This window comes from Haemaphysalis longicornis, unplaced genomic scaffold (assembly GCF_048455015.1).
Source record: "Haemaphysalis longicornis isolate Haplotype H1 unplaced genomic scaffold, Haemaphysalis longicornis Haplotype H1 scaffold_1, whole genome shotgun sequence".
Classification (NCBI taxonomy): domain Eukaryota; kingdom Metazoa; phylum Arthropoda; class Arachnida; order Ixodida; family Ixodidae; genus Haemaphysalis; species Haemaphysalis longicornis.
Window position 1 is genome coordinate 356,245,437 of NW_027526203.1, and position 17,019 is coordinate 356,262,455.

General features: G+C 52.3%; 1 protein-coding gene across 2 annotated transcripts in view; it reads right to left on the reverse strand.

Moving 5' to 3' along the window:
• LOC144154957 (tolloid-like protein 1) overlaps positions 1 to 17,019 on the reverse strand; it is a 68,332-nt gene that overhangs the window by 16,321 nt on the left and 34,992 nt on the right. For both annotated transcript variants that reach the window (XM_077686113.1, XM_077686114.1), the window contains 2 exons: positions 10,682 to 10,915; positions 9,805 to 9,930 (listed from right to left, as the gene is read on the reverse strand). In XM_077686113.1, coding sequence (XP_077542239.1) covers positions 9,805 to 9,930; positions 10,682 to 10,915 — 360 coding nt within the window. The remainder of the gene's footprint in view (positions 1 to 9,804; positions 9,931 to 10,681; positions 10,916 to 17,019) is intronic.

Genomic DNA, 17,019 nt, shown 5'->3' on the forward strand with positions numbered 1-17,019 from the left:
GAAAAAAACTTTGAACAGAAATTTCGTACTTGGGGCATTCTCCTTTAGTACGTATCATTCATAGTCGCATCGTCTTCGCTGCACTTTCTTTTCTGGCGAACACAGTTCGTGCCACTCGTGCCGACAGCGTCAGACAACGGCTTTTTATTGTTTTCCGGGCAGAATATTTACCTTTGTCTTTTTTAAGTGCGAATGCACTTTATAAGCGACCCTGAATTCCGGTGACCGCCGTCCGTCCACATAGCAACAGCTGCGGGTGCGCGCGCTCCTCGTCTTCCTTGGCAACGGGGGGAGATGGGCGCGCGCTGCCTGGCCGCTGACATGGCACATACCCACGTGGGGGATTGGCCAGGAATCTCCTCGTCTTCCTTGGCAACGGGGGGAGATGGGCGCGCGCTGCCTGGCCGCTGACATGGCACATACCCACGTGGGGGATTGGCCAGGAATCGGGCGTGAGAAGGGCTAATGCACCCGCTTAAAGGAGTACTGACACGAAATTTCAAAGCTGAGATCCGCTCTAGCAATCAAGTACAACGACAACACAAATAGGTGTCTGTGAATAAATGCATCTTTCTTTCTTTGTAGTGGTGTGTGTGTGTGTGATCTCTCTTTCGCGAACATTACCGAACCGCGCAAATTCAACTCATGCATTCGCACTTTCACATTCTTCCCCTCGGGGAAATGCGGGGAAATTTTTTATTCTGCTCTTACCTCGCCTCTCATCGACGCCATCATTAAACATGCTTCGTCATGCTTAGTAAGTGCTGTTAAATACTGCTTGGCTATAGTCGATTTGACTATGACTCCGCAGCGATGCCGTAGACAGCCGGCGCATGGGACGCACAGACATTCAGTGAGGTGGTTCAATAACTTTCCTGACATTAGGGTCTAGATACTGGGGCGCAGCACACCTGACTCCCTGCTGCACCCGCTTCTGCGTGGTCGCGTTAGAAACGCTAGAGGCAATTTTTTGTCCTTTTTTTTGTGTGTGTTCGCGAGGGGTAAAGGATGCTGCACCACAAGCAGGCTGCTCGAGCACTAGCCTGAATTTATAAAGGTACTTCAGCACCACAGGATACCCATCTGTAAAAGGAGTACAAGTGCCTGTGGTCGAGTGCGTACCTTTGAAATTACGCGCTTGGAAAGCTACCTTCACTTATTGTGATCCCCTCGAACCCTCCCTGGTGAGGGCGGGAGATTTTCGGGCTGATGCAGTGTGGCGGCAGTCCTGCACAGGCGGAATCAGAGTTCGTGAACGTTGATCGTAGCATTGAAAGTGACCGTCGGGTTCTTGCCCTACCGGGAAGCAACGGCTGCCAATACGGTCAAGATGGTAGAAGTGAATCCCCGGCTAAACGTTCTGCCCTGAGGCTTCGGCCCTGACAGGGACTACAACCCTTGGGACCTATCCGTGGTACGCGGGTTTACAACGTGGCAGTAGGAGGTCTTTGGTACCGAAAGCATCCCCCGGACAGAGGGTACAAGCGCCCCCTGTAATTTTATAGGATAAAGGGCTTGGAAGCTTCAGAGCAACCAGCCTTGTGTTCTCTACAGCAACGCTGGGTACTCAACAGTAAAGTGGGTACAAGCACCGCCTGTCAAATGTGACTCTGACTGGGTATAAAGAGTTTGGAAACACACTCGATTTCCACCATAAGCAGCCTGTGTAGCTAATATAACAGGTATACTTTGGTACCGCAGAGCACCAACCAGAAATATGGAAGCGCACCCCACTCATGCGATCCCGTTTTTGCTAAGTTAGCCGACTTTGTCGGTAAATTCTTGCCATGTGCACATGTGCATATATATGCAGTTCAGTTGATTCTACTAAGCCCAAATATTCAGTAAGAAGCTACAGTTCTCACTACATAGTTACTCGCATAGGTTCTGCCACCGAAGCCCTCTCACGTTACACCGACAGCCCGCCGCGGTGGCTGACTGGCAAGGCTGCTGGGCTCAAGGACGCGAGCTCGATCCGGGCAAGGTCGGCCGTTTTTCTTGTGGAAGCGAAAAATGAAGACGCCCGGCCGTGTGTCGAAATTTCTGCGCACATTAAAGGAATACCCCCAAGTGGTCGTAATGATTCCAATACGGCGCGCCCCATAGCCCAGCAGTCACTTCGGCACAAAAACCCTCAAAATGTGATTTTAATTTTACGTTACGTCGACGGCCTTATCTTCAACATTCGCATACGCTTTGTACCCTTTCTCTCAGACACCATGTAGTTGAAATTTCAAAGTTGCTTATATATGTATACTCACGAGACACATATTTGCCTGCAGCGATTGTTTTGATAGAAATTAAATAAAATTAATATCCTGGGAAAAAACTAACTTCACTCTGGAGTAAACTTTGCCCCGAAATTAGGGGCTTCCTCCAAGTTATTTCGAATAAATTCAGTGTAATGCGTGTATACAGGGCGCAATTAAGAGGAGCATGTCTATATTTGCTTGTAGCCTAACAGGCATGACATGCATACCTCGTAAACCAGATGCTTTGAAGGACTTCAAAATTGCAAGAGCACTTTTTTGTAAATGTTGCCGGTACATAATGGTGTTCACCATGAAAATTTGCAAATTGACTAGTCCATTTGGCTCGGAAACTGCTACCACACAAATTTCATGAACTGTAGAGGATTCCTCCGCTAAGAGGCCAAGCAGCGCAAACCCGCTTCGCATGGGCTCCCTTCATCAAAGTTGTTTCACGCCGAAATACTGCCCGGCACTAGCTGAAAACCCTCCCATCGGATCCGTAATGTCATCCGACACGCCTGGACACCACCCAAGGTCAGTTCGGTCCCCTCACGGGACCACAGCCAACATCTGAAGACCGGACCACGCCACGGCGGCTGCTAGGCCCTCTCAGGCCTAGGAAGCCAAAGAACAGCCACGCCGGCCTCTGGCGCTGCTCTCCGCGCCAGCTGCGCTCCGTATCATCGCCTCCTGTATTTTTAAAATGCCAAACGCATCAGCCCGAACGTGCCAACCAAGCCTTCTCCTTCTACTCCTTCTACTAGTCTCTCCCCCAATCGGTAGCCTTCCCAGCGCTTCAATCATGTGACCAGTTCAGCTTGGGGCGACGCGTGGTGAAGAGCGGCAACGTTGGCAAAACATGCTCCGCAGCGGCTCTGAGCTTTCTAGCGCTGGCGCGAGCGCCATTTCTTTGACAATCTCAAACATCGGTTGCCTTGGCAACCAGGCACAAGCCACTCTCGAAGTCAGTTACGGTTGCGTGATCCCAGTTCAGCTCGGCGCCCCACCTCGCGACATGTGGGCACTGCAGGCGTACCACTCACTCCCATTGGGAAGCGCGCGATGCGTTTGGCATTGTAATAATACAGGAGGCGATGTCCGTATGCAGCCAAACCCAGCAACCATGAGCCCCGCTGCCGAAGAAACAATGAAATTCGACCCACTCAGCGGCCGAACTCTCCCAAAACATGGCGACAAATCCTACGAGAGCACCAGTCACAGAAGCAGCCGCCACCACCTGCAGCACAAGCGGGACTTACAAGTAAGCAAATACCACTACTTCGTATCCCGCCTGCACCCAAACTCCCTGAAAGCGACTATAAGATCGTCTTTCGCCCGCGCTCGGGACTCCAAATCGCGGCATGACCCGACAGACAACTCATGCGCAGCATCCAACAAGCTAGCGGGATCCCAGAACGCCGATTATACGCTCAAGTCATCACGCAACCACAAGCTCAGCAAAATCTCGTCCCTGTGAGCACACCAGACGAAGACTGCGTAGAAGCTCTACGGCGTATCACGACCCTGAAGCTTGGAACCACCACCTTCGAGGTCACCGCATATCTGAAACCACCGCCCGGTACTGTTCGAGGGATTATACATGGCATTGACACCGGAACCACACCGGACCAACTGCGCGAAGCCATCGTCACAGCTGGACCAACCATCCTAGATGCAAGAATTCTCGGCGCCTCGACCACAGCAGTCATCACATTTGAAGGCCCACACGTGCCCTTCTACGTAAGGGCGTATGACATGCTCACACGCTGCAAACCTTATAGGCGAACGTACCAGTGCTGCTCCCTGTGTGGTGCTCTCGGGCACCGACAGGACGTGTGCCCCAATCCACAAGTGGACATATGCAAACAGTGTCATGCAAAGAACCCTGTGCCGGACCACACGTGTAAGCCAAAGTGTCAGCTTTGCGGACTAGAGCATCCAACAGCCAGCAAGGACTGTAAACGCAAACTTAGACATCCACCACCACCCCTCCGAGTGCGTGAACGTGAACTGAAACTTCAGGACAACCAATATCATCGATACCAACCTGTGCAGCACCACCTGCATCCTACTGCCCTGGAAACCCGCCACCAACAACCACAGGTGAGCTGGTCGGCTGTTGCCGCTTATCCACCCACTGCTGACACAGTTTCCCCCTCTCCCTCTACGCGAAACACCCCAACTCCCCACCCTCTCCAATCACGATGCACAAAATGAAGCAATAAGGCAAGAAAACGCTCCGCTCAAAGCCTTAATGGAAGAGAAGTCAAAGCAGTTCATTCTGGAGCAACAAATAGCTGAACTCCGAGCCTAAATGCAACGTCAAGCCACATCACCGGAAATAACCAGGACTTTTGATAATACCAACACAGTAATTACCACAGCTCCAACCTCTGAAAACACGAGCGCCTCAACCACGTACGGCACAACCGCCATACCCTCCCACAAACACGACTCTACTGTCATCATTCGAAGATCTTAAACGATTCATTCACGCCGCGGTTCAGAAGTTCCAGACCAAATACCAAAAACTTGACGAGGGGCTCACGGTCTTAGAGGCAAACAAGAGCAAGCGGCTCAAGACACCTAAACACAGCCCTCTATCACAGAGCCCAAAAGGCCCGGCCGAATCTAGCTGGGACGATGGCGAGTCTTCAATGCTCTCTACATAACGCGGGTTAGACCCCCGCCCGAAACAACATGGTCATGGCAATGGAATCGTTGTTCATTCCGAAATAAGAAGAGTTCATTGCTACAATTTTCACAGCAATGTTTTCCGGACATCATAGCCCTGCAGGAAGTAGACGTCAATCAGGTTGCCCTTGGAGACTACAGTGCTTTTTGCGCAACCCCACAGGCCCGTACGGCAATACTGGTGCGAAACACACGGACTGCCAGCTACACGCACTCTCAACAACCATAGATTACGCATTCGTGGAGCTCCTTCCGTCCAATAAGAAACAGCCAAGCAGCCTTTACCTCCTTAATATCTACAGTCCACCCTCTGGGCATCTACCGGGAATTAACTCCTTGATGAAAGAAGCCACCATACGGGCCAAAGGAAACCAGCTGGCAATAGTAGGGGACTTAAATGCGCCTCATACGTCTTGGGGTTATGCCCGTAACACCCGCAAAGGTACCCTGTTACAGGAAGCAATCCAGCAAAGTTGTCTAACCCTCTGAAACCAACCTCATACACCCACAAGAATTGGCAATAGTGTTTCCCGAGACACCTCACCAGACTTAACGCTCACGCGCAATATAACAGATTTTTCATGGCGCTGTCTCACAGAAACTCTTGGCAGCGACCATTACACAATAGAACTCCAGATTCGAAATCGGTCACGTGGGAACCAAAGACTGGGTACATCTCGCATAACAGACTGGAAGAAATTCCGAGAAGAAACACCGGATAATCCAATCCGAAATCTAGAAGAGTGGACCAAGGAGCTGCTAGGCCTGCTCAAAAAGCACACCAGAGAGCATCCGCTGACGCAAGATTACTCCGCTGTTGACACCCACCTCCAGCACCTTTGGGATGCCCGTCAAGGACTGATAAAACGCTGGAAAAATAGAAAAACAAACCGCAAGGTTATACTCCGCATTGCAAAGCTAACTAAAGAAGCAGGAGAATCCGCGAACCACATAAGCCGACAAAACTGGGCGCAATTTTGCGATAAACTACAGGGGACACTTGGTACACGCAAAACATGGAATCTCCTGAGGACTCTCATGGGTACTCAAGAAACAAAAACTGCCATCAGCCACGAAATTCGAAGACTTATCCATAACTACCGCGGTACTGAACAGGACTTACTTAATGAAATCATGGTACCCCTAAAGGCTACGACGATGCACAACATATCCGTGCAACCTACATATACTGGTAACCCTAACCAAGATCTGGATGCCCCCTTCACCATACAGGAAATAGATGCGGTAACAAGAAACTTCACTTGGAACACCGCCCCCGGTCGTGATCAAGTACCCAACAAATTACTACGCAACCTCGACCCGCTAACACTAGATCAACTCTTGGACTACATCAATAGCCAGTGGACAACAGGCATCTTACCGCCGCCGTGAAAACATGCCGACGTCACTCTAATTCCCAAGGCAGGCAAACCATTAGTCCCGAAGAATCTCCGGCCCATTTCGCGGATATCATGCGTAAGTAAACTGCTGTAGCACTTAGTACACAACCGCCTTTCAACGTACATAGAAGACAACGATTACTTCCCTCACACAATGTACGGTTTCCAACCACATCTGTTCACACAGGACGTACTGTTGCGGCTGAAAGAAGAGGTAATTCAACGGCTTTCAAATCAGCACACACACTCTATATTGGCAATTGACATTAAAGGAGCATTTGACCACGTCTCGCATTGAGGCATATTGCAAGGCTTGAACTCCATAAATTGCGGGGAAAGATTATACGAATACGTCAAAACCTTCCTCACCGACCGCACCGATTGGACACCTACGATCTGATACATTCCCAGTATGCCCAAAAGGAACACCACAAGGCTCGGTAATCTCGCCATTGCTTTTTAATCTGGCCATGAAAGACCTGCCTCTCCAGCTCCTAAACATCCCCAACTTACGGCACGCCATTTATGCCGATGACCCCTGTTACGAATCGGCCAACGCCGCCGTATTTTCCCGCATCACTCACGGCTGGGCAGCGAAGCCACCACGTGCGCCTTTCTGCCGTCAGGCGCCAGCGTGTCGGTGAATCATACTTTCGTGTCTCGACATGCCGGGCCAGACGCCTCGCTTTGCAACGCGCCTCGGGCGGTTGCCAGCGGCACGCCCAGGCATACTTCACGGGTGTGCGCCCCACAGCCGTCAGGTGAGTCATACATTCACGCCTCGACATGCCCGGCCCAGTCGTCTCGCTTTCAACGCGCTTCAAACTTCGACGGTTGCCGGCCCGGCGAGGCATGTCTCAGCATGTTTCAAGGACACTCTTTCCCCTCTCTCGGACTCAACGTGCGCCGAGGCTACCGATGACTCACGAACTGTGGAAAGAGCGTTGTGTGTGTCTGTGACGTTCGTGGCGTGTTGCTACTTGTTGGCGTTTTGACCGTTGCGGCTTTTGGGTATAAAATAGAAGCCGCCCAAGCGCTGAAATTCATTCCTGTCTGAGCAGCGAATCCATGCGGTCGCTCTGCTCGAGTCCTGTATTGTAACCTCGCCCGTCGGGGCATTGTTTTTTTTTGGCTTCGGCTCACCTTTCGCTATGAAGTAAACAGTTACGTTAGCCTACTGCTTCTGGACTTCTTCACGGCTGCAACAGCGGCTGGCCGCTCGCATCATACACGCTACCACTTTCCCAAAGACGCTCAGGGCTGAAAGAAAAGGATACTATCCGCGTAATACAGGCTATTGTCATCAGTCGAATTGCTTACGGAACACCCTATCTAAGTCTGAAACCCGCCGAAATTGCCAAGCTTAATGTTATGATAAGACAAGCATTCAAAACAGCACTCGGCCTCCCCCCGAAAACCTCGACGAAGACGCTCCTCCAATTAGGAATATCTAGCACACGGGAAGAAATATGTGAGGCACATCAGACTTCCCAATTTCGCCGACTACGCCTGGTCACTGCAGGCCGCTTCACTTTGTCTCAACTTGGCTACCCCGGTAGCGGGTTCGATTCTCGGCCGCGGCGGCCGCTTTTCTGATGGAGGCGAAGAGCAAAAACGCTCGTGTGTACGAGATTTCGGCGCACGTTAAAGATCCCTAGGTGGTCAAAATTAATCCGGAGCCCTCCACTACGGCGCGCCTCATCGCCAGCGTTGTGTCGGCGCGTTAAACGCCACAATCAATCAATCAATCAATCAATCAATCAACTTGCCTTCCCCATTCCTTCTCAGCAGGACCAGAAGACGCGCATCCCACCCATCATCCGATGAACATACGGACAGCACCCATCCACCGTAATATGCACCCCGAATACAACAAAGCAAGACGGCAGGCTCGAATCGGATACATCCGCAAACGGTTTCAACACGTGCCGACCACCAGATACACAGACGCATCACCCTACCAGGACCAGCCGGCTCATGCAATCAGCGTAATCGACGCAGCAGGAAAAGAGCTATCGGCAGCGACCGTCCTAACAAAGTCAACGGAGATAGCAGAAGAAGCCACAACTGCCCTCGCAGCCACCACTGGAAAAGAGTACATCACCATCATCACCGACTCATAGACGGCGTGCCGCAACTACTTAAATGGAAGAATTTCAAAACCCGCTCTGCACATACTGCAACGACACCCCCAATTGCCAAGCATAGAAATCGTATGGTCGCCCGGACACACCGCCCTCGAAGGAAATGAAACGGCTCACGCCGCAGCCCGAGAACATTCACACCGGGTGGTCTCCGGGAGTGAACCACACCAACAGAGAGATTCATATCCAAAGTCTATGCCTCTTCACACATACGAAGAAATATTGTCGCACTACAGATAGGCTTGTCGCAAATATCCAGTGCCGGACCACCGACTAGCCAAAGAAGACGCCCCCACGCTACGAAGACTCCAAACAAAGACTTATTCTCACAACAGCATACTTCACGCCATGTACCCGACACAGTACACTGCCAACTGCAAATAGTGCCCGCTGACAGGCACCCACAGCATCGTTTGGGAGTGCTCCCACACCCCGGAACTCACACGAAACCCCAATCCCTCCTTTCAGCAGTGGGTGGAGATGCTGACCAATTCTGACCTCTCCGACCAGGAAACGTTGGTGGAGAGAGCGAAGAAGGCCGGTAGACTCCAGGGGGTCCTGGACTTAGGACTCCTGTCACCGGACGGGTGCCCCTGACATCAGAACCTTGCTGTTAAATAAAAGTTTATTCCTCCTCCTCCTCCTCATGAACTGTAACGTTAAATATGGGTAGTGAAACGTGACCACTTTTATAATTACCAAAAAATTGTAAGAGCAACACTTTCACGCGTTGCACTGCCGCATGCATGCATATAAAACGTTGTGTGACCTTGGAAGGGAGCATTCTCCTCTAGTTGAGAGCAATCACAGCACAAGAAGTTGTGATGTTACTTTGAGACTCCTTGTGTAGTGAACAATTAACCCATGGTGGCTCTCAGTTCGGGAGGTTACCTCATATCGGCGAATATTCGCATTGCTGCGTAACTATTACATTGAAATATTTTCAAGTGATTGGTTGGTGAGATATAAGGCACCGTTTTTTAGCAACTGATTGCTGGCGACGAACATCAAAGAATGTCTGCTGTCTGGGCTCTAAAATATTTGCCAAGGCTATACCATGCGTTCAAAATTTTTCTGTGGCATTGGATATATATTATTGGGTATCCATTTGTTTATGATATACAAACATGTGACTTCAAACAGCACATCTAGAAAGAGCTGGAAATGTGCTTTCTAGCTGCTGGTCGCATCAAGGCTGCTTAGTCGCCCTGAAGAATAGATAGATAGATAGACTTTAATAGACACCGCATACGTGCCTCTAATCAATGCGCATAAATATGGTGTTGTTTTCCCGTCCGAATAGTGTCCACTTACTCGACGTCCCTGGGTAAAGGCACGAGTTCAGGAGTTGCCGGACCTCGATTTCGAAGCCGGAGTCCGTTTGGAAGCCATCGGTGGTGAAGTACAAGTTGACAGAGTCCCGATTGAAGTCGTATGTTCCTGCGTGAACAAGTATCCCCGGATCATGTAATGGAAGGTCAAACTGGTGATATCGTCATTATACCGGGCGGAAAATTCCATGCATTGAACGTTCTTCAGGGCCATTCGCGTATGGCTATCGAAATCGAATTGCCTTTTTGCCTCAGTTATTGCTGGTATTTAGAATATAGCATTGGGCCCACAAGAGTGACCATCGATCGTGATGCGACGCGCATGCTCCTCATCCTTAGGGGCCAACAGATGCTTATGCTTCGAAAAGATGAATTGCGTTTTTACTTTTTGTGGCACGTGGAATGTCATCTGCAGCTTTCTTCTTAAAACAATGGCCGTTGCATTAGTTGGGTTCAAATCCTTCGTAACATGTTACTGTACAGCTTCCTCACAATTGCGGGGCCACTCCAATGGCACTGCAAGGAGTCAAAACGCGCTGACCCGTCGCGCCACGTGGGTGCTTACGAGCTTAAGGAGTCCTTGCAGAAATCTCACTGCATATAACAAGGCTTCAGCAGTGCTCGCGTATTCTCCGCGCGCCATTGATGCAGCCTCCTTTGATGCGGCCATGTGGGAATTTGTTGGGTGCATTCAAGCAAACTGCCAAAAGCTGTAAGAATGTGTTTGCCGAGTCATGCACTTTGAATTCTTTATTCTAACAGCCTAAACGGCTTGCCAAGGCCTCGCATGCTGAGAAGTACGCTGCCTTAGTAGCCCGCGCGCTCCGAGGTGCGTAAACGGGGGGCAATGGAACACTCACGGCTGCCCGCGTAGCGGCCGCAGATCCTGGTCCTGTCGGGCATCTCGAGGTAGTCCTTCCTGCATCCGAAGCTGTTCTCGAGGCTGAAGCGTTTGAACAGCACCTGAAGCCGGCACACGTTGCGATTCAGCTTGAGCACTGTGTAGCGGCAGCGCAGGTTGGGACCGTAGCCTCCAGGGTAGCCGGGAGAGCGGACCACAGACGTTGCAGCTGCCAGCCTCTGGTCGCACAGGCCTGTCACGCGATCCAGCAACGAGCCCGTGTTAGCGGTGATAGGATTCAAGGAAGTTTGCGCGCTGCTTCGGCAAGCCTTTGTAGTGGCTCCTTCGACTCCTTCTCCGACGTTAGGCCCCGAAACGTCACGGCTTCAAAGCCGAAGACAACGCGGCCGAAGCGAATACATGCCTCACCAGAGCGCTTGCCGTGAACTCCATATGGCTTCAAACTCTAGCCAATACCATTTGATGGTGACCCCCTGTGTACTTTAAAAGCGTTTTCTTCTTTGGTGTGGCCACGCGCCAGAATTATGTCTTTATTTTATTTGCTTTTTATTTGCAAAATGTGACAAGACACGCTATATCAAAGACAATAGCTTTGTTATGTTGACGACGATGACCAACGCTCTGAAGGAATGCGGTCGCTCACGAATAGAAAAAAAAATTTCTCGTCATATTCAAGCGCGGTGATCGCATCCTGTTTTTAGTTTTTTCAAGAGGTTGAATGGTTGGCTTAAACTCCGCAGCAACTCCTGGTCCAAGAGGAATCTCGTAGTAAGTATATCTCCGGATTATTTTAACAGCGAAGAAGTTTAGCAGTTCGTTGATTGGGTATGTTTGTGTTGCGGTTCATCACCTTCCTCGAGAAAACAGCTGCTCCGGACTAGTTTCGACCGCGCCACTTCGTGCGTAGCTGAAGAACTCTTCAGCCACGGGTGGTTGGTCACGAAAATGCGCCGCATGCATATTTGCAGCGACCACTAAAAATTTGCACGAACGTGTGCGCCTTTGGCTCATTCTAAGCCTAATATTCCTGAGTGCATGTCTGGAGTAATTTTCATTTTTCTGGGCAAGTGCATAGTTTACGTTAATCCGGTAAAGTACAAACATTACAGCTGTGAATTTCACAATACTTACCTTGAACACAACCATCAGTTTGCTGCATTTATGAGTATAGTTTGCGCTTTAAGCTTGAAGTCCTTGTAAGTAGAAGCCACGTGCACTTAGCCTTGTTTAGTTTAGCAAGCAACGCAGTTAGAGTTTGTGCGGTTAGCGGAGTGTATTAATGGCAGGTGATCGAGAAGCAGCTGCAACAACATAAGAAGCAAGTGAGTTACAGGTGCCGATTTAGGCGGCCTTGTTGTGTTGAATCCGACATTACCACCGACTTAATAACATCAGCGGGTGTTTTTATGTATGAAAATGCTGAAAATGCACACTGACAAAGGTCACACTGGATCGTTTCAATTCTCATTCGTTCCTGCGTTCATCTGCTCCGACACACAAACACCCCAGATGCAGCTCAGCGATCAGCAGTATCAAAGGTTAAACTTAACCAATCTTACAATGGCGAACATTTTGGCCCGAAAGCCGTGTATATTTAGTGCTCTGAAATTAAATTGAGAATGTTATTCTAATTAACAGTGGCAACAATTGCACCTTTTTATGGGCGATATTTTATCTCTGCTCCTGATGCATGCCCAAACTGTGTATCTACACCCAAAGGCAATCCCGTGGTTCACATCTACCGCAATGCACTCGAGGGTCAAACACATGCAACCAACAATGAAATATCGGCGAATGATGATGTCGAGCATACGATTAAACTCAAAAGTTCTGCCTGCGCTGCGGCACCACACAATGCGAGCATGACGTTCTGCATCGTGCAATCCACAGCGTAGATCACATTTTTGAGCCCACTTGCATGCACGTTGCTTTCATTCCGGGAATTTCCTTTGTTGGTGGCATCGAGTGGTCACTCCTAACCGCATCGCCGGACCGAGCAACAGACTGGCCGTGTGCGGAGACTTTAACGCGCCGAACCAGGCCTGGGGTTATAGCAGGACACTGGTCAAGGGCCGGGACCTCCTGCAGGACGCGACCGACCTTGGGCTGACCCTGATCACCGACCCGGCGGACCCCACGCGGATCGGCAACTCGGTCACCCGAGACACGACGCCGGACCTCGCGTTCGTTCGAAGCGGCGGCAGCGACAATGCGGAAACGGGGGACTTTGGCTGGCGGAACACGGGGCACGAGCTGGGCAGCGATCACTACATCGTGGAGATCGCCGTCCCGCTCAGCAGTGGCGACACGGCCACCAACTCCAGAAACTGCGTCAGGACGCACAAAGTCACCGACTGGAACGCCTTCCGAGGGTCCCTACCGGGCGAGACGGTGGTGATCGAGGACATCGAGGAGTGGACGGCGGGGCTCATGGAGCGGGCCGCGGCAGCGACCAGAGAGATTGAGACGGATGCCAGTATCGAGCGAGTGGACAACCGACTGGCCCACCTCATCGAGGCCAAGAAAGCCCTCCTGACGAGGTGGAAAGCGCAACGCACCAACAGGAAGCTCCGCAAGAAGATCGCGGAGCTAAACAGAGTAATCGATGCCCACTGCGCAACACTGTGCGCCCAGCGATGGCACGAGATCTGCAGCGCGGCGGACGGGCAGATGCACTGCGGCAGGACGTGGACCCTGCTGCGGCACCTCCTGGACGAAACCAGGACCAAGTCGCACCAGCGAGAGCGGCTAACCAGGATCATGCACGCAGCGGTCACGGAATGCGGGGAGGACGAGGTGAGAAGGCGCCTGGACGCGAAGTACCTGCCGGCCACCCCGACGGTGCATCACCCGGACTACCAGGGTGCGGCCAACTCGAACCTGGACAGAGACATTGAGGTATGGGAGGTCCGAGCGGCCCTGCATGACCTCAATACCAGATCGGCGGCAGGACCAGATCGAGTGCCGAACAAGGTGCTGAAGAATCTCGGCGAGTCAGCGATCGCGAGCCTGACGGACTACTACAACCGTTGCTGGCGGGCTGGGACTCTTCCCCGGCAGTGGAAAGCGGCCAAAACCATCCTGATCCCCAAGCCGGGCAAGCCGCCAGACATTGGAAACCTCCGGCCCATCTCGCTCACGTCCTGCGTGGGCAAGGTGCTGGAGCACGTCCTGATGAACAGGTGGCAGCGGTACCTGGAGGAGTCGGGGCTCTACCCGGACACGGTCATCGGCTTCAGGAGCAAGCTAGGCACCCAGGACGCTATGATCCAGCTCAAGAGCGAAATTTTGGACGACAACACCAGGACGAGGGACAACCGCGCCGTGCTCGGCCTGGACCTGCAGAGCGCCTTTGATAAGGTGACGCACTCTGCGATCCTGGCGCAGGTGTCGAGGCTGAACATGGGCGAGCGATCATACAGATACATCAGAGATTTTCTGTCGGGTCGCACGGTTGAAATACACGCTGGCGACCTTGAGCTACCGGAGAAGAAGCTTGGCAGCGTGGGGACCCCGCAGGGGTCGGTCATTTCGCCGCTGCTGTTTAATCTAGTGATGATCGGAGTGGCTGAACGGCTCTTGCGCGTCAGCGGGGTCAGGTACACCATCTACGCCGACGATATCACGCTCTGGGTAAAGGGAGGCAGCGACGCCCACATTGAAGACACGCTACAGGCGGCGGTCGACGCCATCGAGGAGCAACTGGACGGCTCGGGGCTGGTGTGTTCACCGAGCAAGTCGGAGTTGCTAGTGGTGCCACCGAAGGGAGTGAGAAAGAAGAAGCGAGACCCGAAAAGGGACAGCGAGAAAATCATGATACGAACGAGCGGCGGCCAGGTGATCCCGCACGTCGAAAAGATCCGGGTGCTGGGCATGCTCCTAGAGCGAGGCAGAGGCAATGGCGAAACCATCAACCGCCTAACGGCCAAAGTCAACACGGCCATACGCCTCATAAAGAGGGTATCGAGCAGAAGGGCCGAAGGCATGAAGGAGGCCAGCCTAACGCGGCTGGTCCAGTCCTTTGCCGTGAGCCATATTGCCTATGTGGCGGCCTTCCACAATTGGAAGGTACACGAGCGCAACAGAATCAACGCGCTCATACGAAGGGCCTACAAGGCCGCACTCGGGCTTTTCGACTGTGCAAACACGGAGAAGCTCCTGTCACTGGGGGTGCACAACACTCTCGAGGAGATTGCAGGAGTCCAGAGAACGGCCCAGCTGGAGCGGCTCTCGGGCACGAGAACCGGCCGGAAGGTGCTCCGTAACCTAGGTTTGGAGCTGAGGAGAGCGGACGAGGAGACTGCGGAAGGAGCGGAGGTACCAGAGTGTGTGCGGAGACACGTGCAAGTGTGCCCGATACCGAAGAACGTAAATCCTCAGTACAACAGGGAGCGGAGGGCGGCAAGGGCCAGGAGCTTGATCGACCTCCACGCCAGAGACAGCGGTGCCGTATATGTGGACGCGGCGGAATATCAGGACAGGAGGGGAGCTTTCGCCGCGGCGGTGGTCAGTGCGGTCACCGGCGAGATGAAGGCGGCGGCGAGCGTGTGGACACGGTCGGCGCATCAGGCCGAGGAGGTAGCCATCGCCCTGGCCCTCGCCCACCCCGGATGCACGACCGTGCTGAGCGATTCCAGGACCGCGGTGCGGAACTACGCCAGAGGCAGTGTGTGTGTGGCAGCAGTGCGGGTGTTGCGCGCGGTGAACCCAACGAACAGAGCGGTGACTATCAAGTGGTTCCCGGCCCACATGGGAAGGGACGTGTCAGCCCGAGGCAACGCAAACCACAACGAGACGGCCAACGAGGCGGCGCGAGGTCTCACATACCGCCCCGCCCAACCGGCCGACTCGACGAAGGAGTGGTGGTGCGAAGCCAAAGACAGGATGACGGAGTATAGTGAAGTGTTGAACTGGTATAGACTAGGGCGCAGGACTATGCCCCTGCCTCACCCGGGCCTGACCCGAAGCGAGGCGGTGACGTTCCGGCAATTGCAGACTGGGTCGCTACCCACGCCGGTGCTCATGAAACACGAGTGTTCTAGCGTACATGTGAGTGACTTGTGTCGCGTGTGTGAATCGGAAAGGGCTACTGCGGCCCACATTTTGTGGGACTGTGCACAAAATCCGAGGGAGGCACGGACAGTGACGACGATCCCGCCGTGGCTTGCGGCCGCTGCGGGAAGCGACCAACGGGAACAACAGACACGGGCCGTCCAGTGGATTTCGGCTGCCCTCGAAAAGCAGCGCCCGAGCGAAAGCGCCAGGTGCTCGCTACCACCCCAGCACAGGGGCAGGCGCGGGTGCCAGAAGGCGGGAGTAGTGAGGGCTGCTCGCTGAGTAAAGGACACCACGCCGAGATGATGTGTGGCCGCATCGCGATTACCCTCCCCACGTGGGGCTAGGATAGTCGTCCGCCGGATGATCGAATAAAGTCGTTTCACTCACTCACTCACTCACTCAAGTGCATTGTGCTGAAGCCGGACCACGGGATTGCCTTACAGTGTATAGCAACTCCTGCACTCTAAGGCAATCGTGTGGAGATTCCATGCAACCCCCTCCCCCCTCCTTCTTCCCATTTCCCCCCTCCAAAAGCAAATTCTGTGAATGACAGCAACGTACAGGTGCCTCCAAAAGTAAACGGAGCACGGGTTTTAGATTTTGAGAGGATTTCTCCGCCATACCTAGCCAGCAACATCTAAGCGACTTTTCAAGAAAGCCATTCTAAAATAAAATCGGGCCGCACATATTCTATTTATTCTGACAGCCGCATAAAATAGCAATTTTTCTATTTTCACGAAGCCATGCTCCGTTTACTTTTGGGGGCACCTGTACATACAATTTGACCAAAAAATGCGATGGCAATGCGCGCAACGTCATGCTCGCATCGCGTGATGCCAGAGCGCAGGCAGAATTTTGGCGTCAAATCGTATGCTCGGCATCGTCATTCGCCGAACTTTTATTGCTGGCTGCATGTATCCGTCACTGGTGTGCATCGTGGTGGAGCTGAACCACGGGATTGCCTTAGAGTGCATAATTATTACGTAAAACAGCCCCAACTCTGTTCAACACTCCTTAAATGTGTTTAGGACTATTTCTGCAAAATACACACAAATGGCTCAAGGCTCTGGTGCTGTTACAGCTCCTGTACATTTATCTCAGCTAAAACCATCCGGTTTGTGATTCCGTCAAGTTTTTCTTTCGTAATGGTATTTATTCCCTTTCGGTAGTCAGTTCAGAACATGCCGCTATTGTAGTTATTTACACTTCTTATATTCTCTGTTGCACAGTTTTCTTAAGTTCATTTTGATGCAGAAATTATATTAGACCATCAGCATT